We start from the raw sequence: 16,299 nt of genomic DNA, 5'->3' as shown, positions 1-16,299 counted from the left end.
CAGCGGGGTCCAATCCCCAACCTTAAACAGAGAGAAGCTGGCATCCCGGCGACCAGCCCGACCCCGAAGGGTGACATCCTGCCCAGGGTGGTCACCCTGCTGGGGCTCAGGGAGATGGCGGGTTTGGGGTACATCTCTGCACTCAGAAAGAGTCAGAGAGTGAGACACTGACCCCGGTCCAGTCCCTGGGGTCTCACAGCTTCCCCCCGCTGGGATCCCAGAGGCTGCACCGAGCTCCTGTAACCCGGCTCCCCGGACCTGGGCTACCCAGAGCAACCCACCCCCACCAGCCAGGAAGGGTGCGCCCTGCTCCCCTGACTGCCCCAGCCTGGGACTGCTCCCCACCTACCTCTCCCCTGCCCCGGGGAGTGTTGTGCTTAAAGTACTGCACAGGATCTGTTCAGGGGGAATAAGGCAAATACCACATTTATTGGTAATACATATATCAATTAACACTGTATCATATGCATATGATATATATTACACTCATACACTCACATAGACACACACACACAAGCACACTCCGTCTTGTTGTTGTTACCAACTAGTTGCTCCCCTTAACTTCACTGGCCAGGTGAGTTAGATGGGGGAGGGGTGGAGCCGGGCTTCTGCCGATCCGGATCAATGCTCCGATGTTGACAAGATGAGACCCGGGGTCCTCTGGAAGACACTTCACATTTATAGCCGCTTCCCTCTCGTGCAAATCTATCCCAGATACAAAATCTGTGTCAGTGTCCCTTTGTGCTGCTTCCTTCTGGGTGTTGTCTTACTGCTACAAAGAGGGTCTTTTCAAAAGAAGATGCTCACTTTTAACCCCCAAGGCCATCGATATGTCTGCTCTTCTTTAGTGAGCCCACTTGACAAGTTTTATTCTTCTTGGGTCTGACTTTCATCCCCTCTCCAACAGTTGCAGCTGTCTGGAGGTGCTGCCTTCCACGCCTTACTCATTCACACCTCATTCATTCAACAGGGCAATTGATTAAAAGGGGGGGCGGAGGGGGGTGAGATCTTATTCTACTCCTAGCAAAAAGACATTTTTTTAACATTATACCAAGGTTCAATACAAAGTTTTCTATATAAGGATCTGATAAAAAGTTATATGAAAATAGAGGCATAATACAAAGCCATATGCAAAAAGAAAAGGAGTACTTGTGGCACCTTAGAGACTAACAAATTTATTAGAGCATAAGCTTTCGTGAGCTACAGCTCACTTCATCGGATGAAGTGAGCTGTAGCTCACGAAAGCTTATGCTCTAATAAATTTGTTAGTCTCTAAGGTGCCACAAGTACTCCTTTTCTTTTTGCGAATACAGACTAACACGGCTGCTACTCTGAAACAAAGCCATATGAAAGTTATGTGAAGATGCTTAATGCAGAGATTTATCTACAGGAGCTCTGAACTCTCCCTAGTCACTGCCCTAGGGATGAGATCTCACCACTGCTGGTCCAAAGAGACCTACATGACCCATAAGTACCCATAAGCACTGATTAGCTGATGTACCCAACATAGCGCTGGGAATGACGCCCCATGGACACACATCCTGGTCTCAGATCCCCCCCCCGATGGACACGCACCGTGGTCTCAAATCCACTTCCCGTGGGCACACGCTCTGGTGTCAGATTCCCCCACCCCCATGGGCACATGCCCTAGTCTCAGATCCACCCGCCATGGACACACGCCCTGGTCTCAGATTCCCCCCGCCATGGACACACGCCCTGGTCTCAGATCCACCTATCTTGGACACACACCCGGGTCTCAGATTCCCCCCATGGATACACGCCCTGGCTGTCTCGGATAGTGAGAGCGGATGCCATGATGAGGCAGTGAGGGGCCCCTCAGCGCTGCCACCAATGCCGTGGAGCCCAGCTCCACTGAGCCCCGAATGAGGCACTGAGCCAGGGGCTGCAGACGCAGGAAGCCGGCGATGGCTCATGTCTTCCTAAGTACCTCACACCTTGTCTCTAATCTGCTGGCCAAATCTAGTGCGGTCAAAATAAGCTGAGGTCACTGCAACATCCAGAAAACCCAGGGGCCGTCAGCCTGACTAAGGGTCACATAGTTCGCAGCTTGTCTGTGTCTCTGTGGGGAGGGAGAAAGGTCACCTTCGATGTACCCTGAAACCTTGGGAAAGGTGCACCGGGCTGGGAGCCAGGAGACCACAGAGTCTGATCTTCGATCTTTGGCTGACAATTGCAAATATTTCCATCTGTTCCAGGCTCTGGCAGGGGAGTGGGGACTAGTGGTTAGAGCCAGGGCGGGAGCAGGGGCCAGGTCTCTGGTGGCACCGTAGCAGTGTCGCCCCTCCGGGGCTCGCTCATAGCACTGGGCCAGGCCGGGGCTGCATTAAAGATACATCAGCTGCCCGGCCGAAGGGTCCCAATGAGACTCCTTCAATCAGCCCCCTCATCCCAGGGCCCCAACCCCCCTGCTAACCAGCCCCCCTGGGAGCTCTTGCCCCCCCAGCCCCAAGAGCAGAAGGGAGACGAGCAACAGATTCATTGTGAAGCAGGGTCATTCCCCCCCACCTGACCCCCCCATCTCCCAGCTTGTTGCCCCCCTTGGCAGGGGCAGGGAGAGAGTTGACTGTGGGGTTGGGACCCTTATCAGGCAGGGAATTTGCAGCACAGGGGCTGTGAGGGCAGACTGAGGGGATCAAAAGAAAATGGGGGACCCTGAGGCTGAGGGGGCTGGATCTGCGGAGGGATGTGGAGGGGGTGCAGTGAGAGGGGTGGCTGCTGGGGGTAGAAGTGGCAGCCCAGGGAGTAGTGGGGGGTGCTGCTCCCCCCTCACTCCTCAAATGCCCAACAATCTACCCCCGCCCCCCCAGCTCTGACCTTCTTGGGGGAGCCTGTCTGCTGATGTGCTTTGACTAACTCTTAGTCTCTTTTTCCCTGCCAGCTTAGGACTTCAGTGCCCTGTCTGGTTTGAGCCAGACCCACTAGGCTGCTACAAACACAGACCCAGGGTCTGAACCACACCCACAAAGCTGCAGGCTTTCACTGAAAACCACTCAGCAAGTATTCCTGTCTCCAGCACCCAGACACCCAGCTCCCAATGGGATCCAAACCCCAAATGAACCTGTTTTACTCAGTGTAAAGCTTATACAGGGTAAACTCATAAATTGCCCACCATCTATAACACTGATAGAGAGATACGCACAGCTATTTGCTCCCCCAGGTATTAATCACTTACTCTGGGTCAATTAATACACAAAAGTGATTTTATTAAGTATAAAAAGTCAGATTTAAGTGGTTTCAAGTAATAACAGACAGAACAAAGTAAGTTACCAAGCAAAATAAAACAAAACACGCAAGTCAAAGCCTAATACATTTAAGAAACTGAATACAGGTAAATCTCACTCTCAGAGATGTTCCAATAAGCTTCTTTCCCAGACTAGATTCCTTCCTAGTCTGGGCCCAATCCTTTCCCCGGTACAGTCCTTGTTAATTCCAGCAGATATCTTAGGTGAAAAGCAGGGGATTCAACATGACTTTGTTCTGTTCCTTTAATAGCTTTGGCAGAAGGCAGGAATCCTTTGTCTCTCTCTGGGTTCCCACCCCTCCTTCAAAATGGAAAAGCATCAAGTTAAAGATAGATTTCAGTTCAGGTGACATGATCACATATCCTGTGAGACTTCATTACCTGCTTGTTGGCACAGGTATACAGGAAGTCTAACAAGTAAACAGAGCCATTTACAACCAATTGTCCTGGTGAATGGGAGCCATCAAGATTCCAAACCACCATTAATGGCCCACACTTTGCATAATTACAATAGGACCTCGGAGTTATATTTCATATTCCTAGTTTCAGATACAAGAATGTTACATTCATACAAATAGGATGACCACACTCAGAAGATTATAAGCTTTGTGATGATACCTGACAATGAAAACTTTTGCATAAAGCATATTCCAGTTACATCATATCAACACATATAAACATATTTTTATAAAAATATGGAGTGCAATGTCACACCAACCCCGTTTCCTCCCGGGTTGGGGGTTAAGCCGGGGGAGAGGCGACGGCGTCGGGGTCCCTCTTTCCGGCCGTTCTGCTCAGGATGTCTCCACAGATCAGGGCCCAGATGGCCGCAGATGGCCCCAGGAGATGGGGGGTGGAAGCCAGGAGGATGAAGCGAATCAAATGCATCCGATGAAGTGAGCTGTAGCTCACGAAAGCTTATGCTCTAATAAATTTGTTAGTCTCTAAGGTGCCACAAGTACTCCTTTTCTTTTTGCGAATACAGACTAACACGGCTGCTACTCTGAAATCTTTCTTTCAGGCACCCAAAGGGAGGTGGGTGACACAGCTCATCCCCACAATATTTTTTCCACCAATGAGGCCTCATTTCCAACACCCCAATTTTGGGTCACGGATTTCTGTTCCCCCACTTCTCCTGTGTCCCAGGCGGGCCCCAGCCCGGCCCGTGGGTTCTGTCCGGCGGCCGCTCGTGTTGGACAAATCCCACTTTCTGTCTTGCCAACGTTCCCCCCAACGTTCATTCATCCGGGTACTCGTGACGCTGCCGGAACTTCTCACTCATCTTCGTTGGCTGCAATATTTGGAGGCTCCGGTATCACAGCCAACCCCTGGGGTGGGGAGATTGGGGGGCAGAGCAGCAGGAGCCTCTGGGGGGATTGTACAATAGAAATACAGGGAGGGGGAGTTCTAGGGAAAAAGGGGGGACAGAAAAGGGGCTGGGGGACCCCGCTACAGAAAGAGGAAGGGGACAGACACTGGGGGTGCAGTAAGTGCAGTTATTCCAGTGCCAGGGCCAGACGCAGCCTCCCCACACACAGGGGGCCGGGGGCTCTATCTAGGGATGCTGGGGGGAATGGGATTTTGTGGGATGGAGACAAAGGCCCAGCTCGGGGCTGGGCGATGAGCCCTGGTGGTCCTGGGGGATTTAACTACCCAGCCACCGGTTGGGAAAACGCTAGGGCCAAATGCGCCCTGCCCAGTGAGGCCCTGGATAGACAGGGGACGATGGTGGGTGTCTGAGAGGGAGGCCATAACTGAGGGTGGCCAGTTTAGACTCGATGGAGACCCCCAGGCAGGAGCTGGCTGCGAAGCGGCAGGTGGCAGGCAGGTGGGGTGACCGTGGCTGTGAAATGCCGGGTGCCCAGCCCCAAGGAAGGGGAGCGGGCAGAGCGGGTGGTGCTGGGAATCCGGCCAGGAAGGGGCTAGTTATTGAGTGCCCGGCCCCCAGTGCTCTAGGTTCCCCGCAGATGCAGGTGGTGCCTTCCCCATGCTGAGCCCTGCTTCGTCCCTGCTCCCCACTGGCAGCCCTGGGCAGAACCAGCCTGGCTGGGCCAGTGAGTGGGACCCCATCACCCTCCAGGGGCTGCTCTGTAGGGAGTCCAATGTGCCCAGCACAGGGGCAATTCCTCTAGCTGGTACTGCAGGGGCTCACAGTGTGACAGATTCAGTCAGAGAGACACCCTTGGGACTGCCACCTGACGTGCTGGGATTACCTCTGAGCCGTTTTCCACTGCCAGCTTGAGACTCCAGAACTCTGCCTTGTTGAGCCAGAGACCTAGTCTGCTGCAAACACAGATCAAGGTCTGGTCCACGCCCCCAAAGCTGGAGGCTTTAACCAAACCCTGCTCAGCAGGTCACCTATTTCCAGCACTCAGACACCCAGCGCCCAATGGGCTCCAAACCCCAAATAAACCCATTTTACTCTGTATAAAGCTTATACAGGGTAAACGCATAAATTATCTGCCCTCTATAACACTGATCGAGAGATATGCACAGCTGTTTGCTCCCCCAGGTATTAATCACTTACTCTGGGTTAATTAATAAACAAAGTGATATTATTAGGTATTAAAAGTAGGATTTAAGTGGTTTCAAGTAATAACAGTAAGTTACCAAGCAAAATAAAACAAAACACGCAAGTCTAATCCTAATACATTAAGAAACTGAATACAGGTAAATCTCCCCCTCAGAGATGTTCCAATAAGCTTCTTTCCCAGACTAGACTCCTTCCTAGTTTGGGCCCAATCCTTTCCCTTGATACAGCCCTTGTTAGTTCTAGCTCAGGTGGTAACTAGGCAATTCCTCATGTCTGGCAGCCCCCTTTGTTCTGTTCCACCCCCTTTTATAGATTTGGCCAAAGGCGGGACTCCTTTGTCTCTCTCTGGGTTCCCACCCCACCTTCTAAATGGAAAAGCACTAGACTTAAGATAGATTCCAGTTTCAGGTGACATGGTCACATGTCCCTGTGAGACCTCCTTCTTCATTATCCACAGGCTGGCCCCCACATCCACAAGAAGCCTTGCAAGTAAATAAACCATTTACAGTCAATTGTCACACACGACATCGGGGGTTCAATCCTGGGGAGCTGCTGTCAGGTCGGGAGCTGTTTGGGGGGGATTCTCTGAGGCAGGGGTATTTGGAGGCCGGGTGGTTTGTGCCTGTGTCTCAGTCCCCCGAGGGGAAGCGGCTCATCCCCCGGGGAGATTCTCTTCCCTGTACGGCCAGATCCTGGGTGTGCAGAGAGGCAGTGGATTAGAGGGGCCCGTGTCACCCTGGGCCCAAATCCTGGGGGGGAGCAAGGAGCTCAGAAGGGGGGGTTACCTCACCTAGGGCACCTCCCTCGGGTGGCTGTAATAGGCCTCAGCCAGGATGAGCCCCAGGACGAGCAGGACCACGGTGCCCAGTGCCAGGCGGGCGATGTTGGTGTTGGTGAAATCCAGTCGCCCTGAGGGAGCAGATATGGGGGAAAGGGAAGAGTCACTTGGCAGCTCGGACAGGGAGATCAGCTGCCCCAGGATTGGAGCCCCCAACACCCCGTCCAGCAGGACCGGCCCAGCCCCCCTCTGGGGGTTTCCCAGGCACTGAGGCTCTGGTGCCTCCCTGGGGCTGGACCCCCAAGGGGAGGCCATGTCCTGCTTCCCCAGGGGGCTGAGCCTCAGCTTCCCCAGTGAAGGGGGCTCCCAGGTGGATGAACTGCCCCCGAGACACCCGGCACCCCAGGACCAGGCCAGGGGATAGGGACAATCAGAGCCTCAGAGTCTCAGACCCCCACAACAGAGAACCACCCCAGCTCCCTGTCCCCATAGGATCCCTCTGTCCACCTCCACAGGTGCCTCTGCCATGGCCTGTCTGCTGTGCAGTGAGCCCATCCCCGGGGCTTCTCGGCTGCTGACACACACAGCCAGGCAGTGTGCGCGGGGGGAGGCTGGAATATCACCCGCTGCCCCCACAGTTGGACGGTGCCCAGAGCTCTGGAGACCAGGGCACTGCCAGAGGCAGCAGAATTTCTCTTGGGGGGAGGGTCAGGAGGTACCATAGACCCCAGTGTGGGGAGAGGAAGCAAGAACCAAGGGAATTCTGGGTAATGCTCACTCCTATTGCCAGGGCGATGTCATGTGGCCCAATAATGGGGGGTTATTCCCCAGGACTCTGGCACCCAGCTGGGCCCAATTTCACAGCCCAGCTCCCCAGATCCTGTCTCTCCCCTGGGATCCCCCAGCAAATTCCAGGCAGCGACTTGCAGAGCAGGGGGCATAGGGGGAGCTCTGGGTCCAGGGCTCTCCCTCCCCCTGATGTCTCAGCCCCAGCCATCCCTGGGCACCACAACCTGTTTCCACAGTAATTGCCCCCTGCCCCAGACCCAAACTCCTCTATGGGTCCCAAGAACGGGAACATCCCCCTGGAAAAAGACCCCTTTCTTGCAGGTCCCCCTGGGGGAAGGGAATCCCCCTTCCCTCTGCCCTGAACTTCCAGTGGCTCTGGCTCACCCCTGGCTGGGGGACCCCCAAGTGACTCTGTCCCGGCTGCACGGCCGGGTGTCTCCTCTGCTGGGCCCAGGTCTCAGGGCAGACCCTGGTTCTGAGCATCCCATCAGTGCAAAGCCCCGGGGGATCCAGCTGAGTGTGGGGCTGGGTGGGGGGACAGAGCTTCTCCAGTCTTGGGCCCACAGTTACGGGGGGCAGAAAATAGCAAATGGGTTGTGGGGCTGCAGTGGGGGGATGGAATGGGATGGGACCGTGGGTGGAATTGGGGCGGGGCCCAGGGGAGGGACAGAAAGGGGCGGGGCTGCAGGCCAAAGAGGTGGGACAGGAGAGGGACGCAGGTGGAAGGGGTGGGGAGGGATCCCCCTTGCTCTGGCTCAGGGCCCCAGGAAACTTTAAACCACCTCCGCCCATGACTCAGCATCGATCGATCGTTACTGTCAGTCCCGGGGAGGGGGGTTTGTGGCTGGGGACGGTGCCGGCTGAGCAGCCCCAGGGCCCAGACTCCTCTGTGCGTCCCCAGTGCGGGGGCAGCCGGGGGAGCATCCCCTGGGAAAGGCCCCTGCTCTGCAGCTCCCCCTGGGGGCAGGGATCCCCCCTCCCTCAGCCCTGAACCTCCAGGAACTGCTGCTCCCCCCTGCCTGGGGAACCCCCCGATGACACTGTCCCTGCTCCCTGTCCACGGGAGTCCTAGGGCTCTGGGCAGAGCCTGGCTCTGAGCATCCCATCAGGGTGCCGACCTACTGAGGGTCCAGCTGGGAGTGGGGACGTGGAACTGGGCCCCTCACCTGCGACCACCAGCTGCACGGGGTCGCTGGGCTGCGAGGAGACGAAGGGCTCTGATCGGGGCCGGTAGCTGCAGCTGTAGTTCCCTCCGTGCGGCCAACCCACGGTGGGGATGTGGAACTCGGCCCCGTCCCCAGCAGGGTCCATGTGTCGCGGTGGGTTCAGGTCTCCAGCCCTGTGCAGAAAGAACCTCGCGTCCCGTTGCTGCCCCTGACACCGGATGATGACGTCTGCCCCTGGGGTGGTGTCCCCAGTGGGGCTCAGCGAGATGGAGGGTCTGGGTAAGCTGGCATCTGCATATAGGAGACAGGCTGTGAGAGACAGACCTGGGCACCCAACCAGCCCCGTCCTCCAGCTGCAGAAGAGAAGAGTGAGGGGGGATTTGATAGCAGCCTTCAACTCCCTTAAGGGGGGCTCCAAAGAGGATGGAGCTGGGCTGTTCTCAGTGGTGGCAGATGACAGAACAAGGAGCAATGGTCTCAGGTTGCAGTGGGGGAGGTCTAATTTGGATATTAGGAAACACTATTGTGGTGATGCCCCCATAAGGCTTTATGAAAATATACTTATGAATGTATATATGACATAACTAGAATGTGTTTTATGCTACATATGCCATGTAACATATCTCTGTAAAGGTTATGACCTACTGAATCTATTAATCTTATTTGTATGCATGTGTCATTATCGTATTCAAAGTTATGCATATTGGCTGCGTACTTGTTTGATTCTGAGTAGGTTTTAGTGAAGCAGTTGGTCAGCTTCCTGAGAAAGGACTATTCTCAGTAAGTGCTCAATCAAGAAGCCCTTAAGCCAACAATGAACTTGGAGACGCCAATCCACAGCTGACAGGTTTCAGAGTAGCAGCCGTGTTAGTCTGTATTCGCAAAAAGAAAAGGAGGACTTGTGGCACCTTAGAGACTAACAAATTTATTTGAGCATAAGCTTTCGTGAGCTACAGCTCACTTCGTCGGATGCATTCAGTGGAAAATACAATGGGAGAACACCCATTGTTTCATGTTCTCGGTGTATATAAATCTCCCCACTGTATTTTCCACTGAATGCATCCGAAGAAGTGAGCTGTAGCTCACGAAAGCTTATGCTCAAATAAATTTGTTAGTCTCTAAGGTGCCACAAGTACTCCTTTTCTTTTTGCAAATCCACATCTGGGCTTTCCCAGGAATGTGGCGTGGCTGGTAAGGAACTCAGTCATGCATGGACATGTGACTTGCCCAGGTGACTTCAAAACTCCATTTTGTAGCTGGACTTTGCATAGGAGAGAGGAGGGGGTCTCCACCCGCAAGAGAAAGTCTATTTAAACCCCTGGGAGACCCCTCCATTTTGTCTTCAGCTGGCTAAAGAGAGAGCCTCTCCACCCCAAAGATACCTGAAAGAAACTGGAACAAAGGACAGTAACTACAGGGGGATCCAGCGCTATTGAGGCCAGTGTTTGCAGAGGTCTCCACTAACTGTGGGTGTCTCTGTTTGTGGGCGGTCGGTCTGAGATCCCCCAAGACTGAGGCCCCCAGACAAAGAAGGACACTTTTGAAACGGTGACGTGCTCCCATCACACAGAGTCTATGGCCGCACCAGGAGCTGGGCCAGATCTCCTCGATCCCAGCCCAGCACCATGTCCACCAAGCCACTGCTTTTCCTGCAGCCCCTGCCTCATTCAGCTCCAGCCTGGGCACTGCCTGGGGCGGGGCCGGGAGAACAGAGGGGAGGGGATCACAGGATTAAATAGTGCTTCGTTACCAGCACTCCCAGCTATCTTCGAGACACCACCGATTTCCTGAGGAAACTACAGTCCATTGGTGATCTTCCTAAAAACACCATCCTAGCCACTATGGATGTAGAAGCCTCTACACCAACATTCCACACAAAGATGGACTACAAGCCGTCAGGAACAGTATCCCCGATACTGTCACGGCTAACCTGGTGGCAGAACTTTGTGACTTTGTCCTGACCCATAACTATTTCACATTTGGTGACAATGTATACCTTCAAATCAGCGGCACTGCGATGGGTACCCGCATGGCCCCACAGTATGCCAACATTTTTATGGCTGACTTAGAACAACGCTTCCTCAGCTCTCGTCCCCTAATGCCCCTACTCTACTTGCGCTACATTGATGACATCTTCATCATCTGGACCCATGGAAAAGAAGCTCTTGAGGAATTCCACCATGATTTCAACAATTTCCATCCCACCATCAACCTCAGCCTGGACCAGTCCACACAAGAGATCCACTTCCTGGACACTACGGTGCTAATAAGCGATGGTCACATAAACACCACCCTATATCGGAAACCTACTGACCGCTATTCCTACCTACATGCCTCTAGCTTTCATCCAGATCATACCACTCGATCCATTGTCTACAGCCAAGCGCTACGATATAACCGCATTTGCTCCAACCCCTCAGACAGAGACAAACACCTACAAGATCTCTATCATGCATTCCTACAACTACAATACCCACCTGCTGAAGTGAAGAAACAGATTGACAGAGCCAGAAGAGTACCCAGAAGTCACCTACTACAGGACAGGCCCAACAAAGAAAACAACAGAACGCCACTAGCCATCACCTTCAGCCCCCAACTAAAACCTCTCCAACGCATCATCAAGGATCTACAACCTATCCTGAAGGACGAGCCATCGCTCTCTCAGATCTTGGGAGATAGACCAGTCCTTGCTTACAGACAGCCCCCCAATCTGAAGCAAATACTCACCAGCAACCACACACCACACAACAGAACCACTAACCCAGGAACCTATCCTTGCAACAAAGCCCGTTGCCAACTCTGTCCACATATCTATTCAGGGGATACCATCATAGGGCCTAATCACATCAGCCACACTATCAGAGGCTCGTTCACCTGCGCATCTACCAATGTGATATATGCCATCATGTGCCAGCAATGCCCCTCTGCCATGTACATTGGCCAAACTGGACAGTCTCTACGTAAAAGAATGAATGGACACAAATCAGACGTCAAGAATTATAACATTCAAAAACCAGTTGGAGAACACTTCAATCTCTCTGGTCACTCGATCACAGACCTAAGAGTGGCTATACTTCAACAAAAAAGCTTCAAAAACAGACTCCAACGAGAGACTGCTGAATTGGAATTAATTTGCAAACTGGATACAATTAACTTAGGCTTGAATAGAGACTGGGAATGGATGAGTCATTACACAAAGTAAAACTATTTCCCCATGGTATTTCTCCCCCCATCCCACCCCCCACTGTTCCTCTGATATTCTTGTTAACTGCTGGAATTAGCCTACCTGCTTGTCACCATGGAAGGTTTTCCTCCTTTCCCCCCCCTGCTGTGGGTGATGGCTTATCTTAAGTGATCACTCTCCTTACAGTGTGTATGATAAACCCATTGTTTCATGTTCTCTGTGTGTGTGTATATAAATCTCTCCTCTGTTTTTTCCACCAAATGCATCCGATGAAGTGAGCTGTAGCTCACGAAAGCTTATGCTCTAATAAATTTGTTAGTCTCTAAGGTGCCACAAGTACTCCTTTTCTTTTTGCGAATACAGACTAACACGGCTGCTACTCTGAAACCAGGATTAAATAGCGACTCACAGTTCCTACGTACAAGAGGCAGTGTTAAAGTAGCTTCCCTGCCCCAAGTCTCCAGGGGCTGCTGCTTCTCCCTGGCTGGGGAACCCCCCAGTGACTCCGTCCCCGCTCTCCGGCCGGGCATCCCCACTGCAGGGTCAGGGCTCAGGACAGAGCCTGGCTCTGAGCGTCCCATTGGCACCAAGCCCCTGTGAGGGTCTGGCTGGGGGTGGGGCTGGGAACAGGGACACCGAGCCGAGCCCCTCACCTCTCACCACCAGCTCCACGGGGTCGCTGGGGGACGACACGGTGAACGGCTCCGATCTGCTGTGATAGGAGCAGTTGTAGCTCCCCCTGTCCTCCCAGCTCACGTTGCTGATGGAAAACACAGCCTCCAACCCGTTCGAAGTCACAGTTTGGAATTGGCGTCCCTCTTTATTCAGCACGAACTGCATGCCCTGGCGCTTCCCCCGACACCAGACAGCCACGGCTCCCCCTACGGAGACCCCCTGACTGGGGCTCAGGGAGATGCTGGGTTTGGGGTAACTGGGCTCTGCAGGGGAAAGCAGACAGGCCGTGAGACACAGACCCCGTCACCCAGTCTGGGGCCCGTCCTCACCACGCAGCCTCCGTGGCAGGTCAGACCTGGCAGCCCTGGGGACGGGCTCCTGGATGCCTTTCCACAGGAGACAGGAGTTTCCTCTGAGCCCTGGGCTAACAGCATGAGCTCCTGGGAGCCAGAGCTCTGCTCCCTAGCGGGTGACAGGCCAGTCCAGTCTCCAGGGTCCATTCACTCCCTGGCTTCTCTGCTGGGAGGGCTGGGAGCCAGGACTCCTGGGTTCTGTCCCGGCTCTGGGAGGGGAGTGAGGTCTAGTGGGGAGAGCACGGATGATGGGGGCCAGGACTCCTGGGTTCTGTGCACATGTAAAGGGACTGTTGTCTCCTTACTGACATTCAGTCGGGGTGTTTTGGTTGCTAGCTCCCAGTACCAAGGGGAAGGGTCGATGGGAAACCAGGACCCTGAGACTGACAGTCCCCAGGAACAATGGGGAGAGGCCAACGCTCCAGGTGAGCCTGATTGACAGGGCAAGCGGGCTAGTCTGGAGGCCAGGGGGTCCCGTCCTCTGGGTGAGCTGGAATTGCCTGGGGCTGACAGAGGGGGGCCGAGCTAAGGAGGAAGCAGGGGCCTAAGCTGAGCTGGGAGCACCCAGAGCCGGGCCAGCCAGAGGGGCCAGAACAGCAGCCCGGGGAGGAGGTCAGTGCTGGGAGCAGAGCTGCAGCCCCCAGAGCCAGAGAATTGGCCCAGGGAGCTGGAGGCAGAGCAGCAGCCAGGCAGAGGCAGAGAGGGGGGCTGGGGCTGGAGCAGGGGCTGGGGCAGAGGCTCAAGCTGGGACTGGGGCTGGGGCTGGGGCTGGGGCAGTCAGGAGCCGGGTGCGGGGAGCAGCTGGGGAGAGCGAGGCGGACCCTGGGCAGCGGGCCCAGCGCATGGAGAGACCCCCAGCCAGGACGCCCGGCAGGCCAGACTCGGAGGAGGATTGGTAACCCCGACGGGGCAGGGGCGACACTGAGAAGAAGGGTCCTGCCACCTAGAGCCTGAGGTCGTGTGGCCACCGCCAGAGCGAGGGTCCGACCCGCAGCGTCCCTGCAGCACAGCCAGGGTCTGGGCAGGGGTCTGGGACGTGTGAGGAACAGACTGAACTGCCCGGATGCCCCAGACACGCAGGCTGTGATGTCCCCGGGCAACAGAGCGGGGCGACGGGTACCTGGGGCCCAGCCTTGCCGGGGTTATGAGGACTCTGCCACACGGGAGCGGGGAAGGGGAGCCCTCGAGGTCAGGCAGGTCTCTGGGTAAAGGGAGTGGGAGCGAGGACTCAGATCCTTTCCTAGCCAATCCCACCGAGGAGGGTATAAGACAGGAAAGTTCCCCACAATAACAGAACCATTCCCCCACTTACACACAGCCCCACCCTGACTTTTAGGGGACTGTGCAAGTCTCTACTATCCACTGAGGTTTATAACCTTCAGCTCCGCCCGTCACCCCCTAACTGATGTGTTGCCTGGGAAAGGCCCCCTTGCTCTGCAGCTCCCCCTGGGGACAGGGATCCCCCTTCCCTCAGCCCTGAATATCCAGTGGCTGCTTCTCCCCCTGTCTGGGGAACCCCCCAGTGACTCTGTCCCCTCTACTGGGCTCAGGGCAGAGCCTGGCTCTGAGCGTCCCATCAGTGCAGAGACCCACCTTCCCTAGGCCTTGGGATCACGGGTGGGCGGCTGTGAGTGCAGGGGAGGGAGGTGTTGGGTTCCCCCCCCCCCGCAATCTTGCCAGCCTAGGGAGGCAGGACATTGAACCTGTGGATGGTTCCCATCTGCTTTGTCAGACCCCGGGAGCCAGAGTCAGCTCCTAGTTACTCCCTGGTGGGGATGGGCAGAGAAGAACTGGGACGGGTCGGAGCTCACAGGGGGACTTTGCAATGAGTTTTCGGTACGGTTCAGGGCTCAGTTCCCCTCCCCCATCCTTGATGTTACTGTCCTCCCCACAGACTCATACTCACCTCCCCACACCCCGCTGTGCCCAGCCAGCCAGCAGCCTGGAGAGGAGATGGCTCGTTAGTCACAGATCCCAGAGCAACTGGATCCCACACCCTGGTCTCAGATCCACCCCACCCCACCCCACCATGGGCACACGCGCTGGTCTCAGATCCACCCCCCACATGGACACATGCCCTGGCCTCAGATCCCCCCTCTATGGGCGCACGCCCTTGTCTCAAATCCCCCCTCCATGGGCGCATGCCCTGGCCTCAGATCCCCCCTCCATGGGCACACGCCCTGGCCTCAGATCCACCCCCCACACGGCCACGTGCCCTGGCTGTCTCCAATACTTACCGAGGAAGAGGACGGTGAGAGCAGACGCCATGATGGGGCAGTGGGCAGTGACCCCAGTGCTGAGCTCCACTGAGCCTGAGGCCCGAGTGCGAGCGGAATGAGGAACTGCGCCGGGGGCTGCAGCCCCAGGAAGCCCGTGATCCGCTCGGCCCCTTTCTTCCCCATCAGATGGTTTCTCTGCAACCTCCAGCCCAAATCTGCCGTGGTCAGAGCTAAGCCAGCTCCCTGCAACGCCCAGCAAACCACATCCCCTCCTGCAGCTGCCTGGTCCCACCCCACCCCCCATCACCCCCCAGCCCCACATGGGAGCAGCCCAGTCTGGGGACCAGCTGGGAACAGGGGAATCTCAGGAGGTGTCAAGAGGTGTCCAGGCTGCCCTGAGCTTTTCCAACAGGCCCGTCTAGCCTCCCTGGAGCAGCAGCTCAGAACAGAGGAGGGCTTCTGCCCCCTACACATAGTGCCCCCCACAAAGAAACCTCTCCGATGGAGCGGGACAGAGGTTCCTTCCTGACCCAGCTGGGACCAGCCCCAGCCCTGGAGCATGAGGGTCGAGGGACCTGGCCTACCTCCTCAGGTATCATCGCTGCAGACACCGTTCTTAGCTGAGTGGCACAGAGATACGACATGGGGGTTTGAGGGGGGTGGGGGTTGTGGTTTCTGGTCCCCATGAGCAGGGGAGGGAGGGGTTAATGTAGATCCTGAGTTGATAAAGGAGCAGTGAATAAATCTGGGAAAGGGGAAGTCTGCCCAGAGCCAGCGCTCGGTTCCAGTTTCTGCTTCTGCCAGTGAAATTCTGTGTAAACCTGATGCCTGGCACCTACTCTGTTATATACCCTGGCTCTGAGAGGGGAATGGGGTCTAGTGATTGGGGGGTGGGGGTGTCTGGGAGCCAGGACTCCTGGGTTCTCTCCTGGCTCTGGTTGGGGGGTGGGGTCTAGTGCTAAGAGACAAAAAGAAAAGGAGTACTTGTGGCACCTTAGAGACTAACCAATTTATTAGAGCATAAGCTTTCGTGAGCTACAGCTCACTTCATCGGATGCATTTGGTGGAAAAAACAGAGGAGAGATTTATATACACACAGAGAACATGAAACAATGGGTTTATCATACACACTGTAAGGAGAGTGATCACTTAAGATAAGCCATCACCAGCAGCAGGGGGGGGGAAGGAGGAAAACCTTTCATGGTGACAAGCAAGGTAGGCTAATTCCAGCAGTTAACAAGAATATCAGAGGAACAGTGGGGGGTGGGGTGGGAGGGAGAAATACCATGGGGAAATAGTTTTACTTTGTGTAATGACTCATCCATTCCCAGTCTCTATTC

The 16,299-nt window shown here is 55.2% G+C and overlaps 1 protein-coding gene and 1 long non-coding RNA gene across 16 annotated transcripts in view; both read right to left on the bottom strand.

The window, feature by feature from the left end:
* The window catches only part of LOC119846859 (immunoglobulin superfamily member 1-like), a 597,460-nt gene extending 582,235 nt beyond the window's left edge, over positions 1-15,225 (bottom strand). For 3 of the 15 annotated variants that reach the window (XM_043501152.1, XM_043501154.1, XM_043501153.1), the window contains exons 1-4: positions 14,978-15,217; positions 14,647-14,682; positions 12,366-12,650; positions 8,529-8,819 (exon numbers count right to left, since the gene is read on the bottom strand). In XM_043501152.1, the coding sequence (XP_043357087.1) occupies positions 8,529-8,819; positions 12,366-12,650; positions 14,647-14,682; positions 14,978-15,008 (643 nt within the window). In that variant the 5' untranslated portion in view covers positions 15,009-15,217. Of the gene's footprint in view, positions 1-8,528; positions 8,820-12,365; positions 12,651-14,646; positions 14,683-14,977 lie in introns of all 15 variants that reach the window. The other 12 variants (XM_043501160.1, XM_043501159.1, XM_043501155.1 and 9 more) reach the window with 9 other exon arrangements.
* Positions 10,058-10,269, bottom strand: LOC122457256. Its single transcript, XR_006276732.1, has 2 exons — positions 10,239-10,269; positions 10,058-10,119 (listed from the first exon to the last, which is right to left on the bottom strand). It is a non-coding gene; the product is annotated as an uncharacterized LOC122457256 (long non-coding RNA).
* Positions 15,226-16,299: the final 1,074 nt, after the last annotated feature.

The sequence above is a fragment of the Dermochelys coriacea genome, chromosome 23, assembly GCF_009764565.3.
Source record: "Dermochelys coriacea isolate rDerCor1 chromosome 23, rDerCor1.pri.v4, whole genome shotgun sequence".
In the NCBI taxonomy this organism is placed as follows: Eukaryota; Metazoa; Chordata; order Testudines; family Dermochelyidae; genus Dermochelys; species Dermochelys coriacea.
The sequence above is the reverse complement of the archived record's forward strand: the minus strand, read 5'-3'. Positions and strand labels throughout refer to the sequence as shown.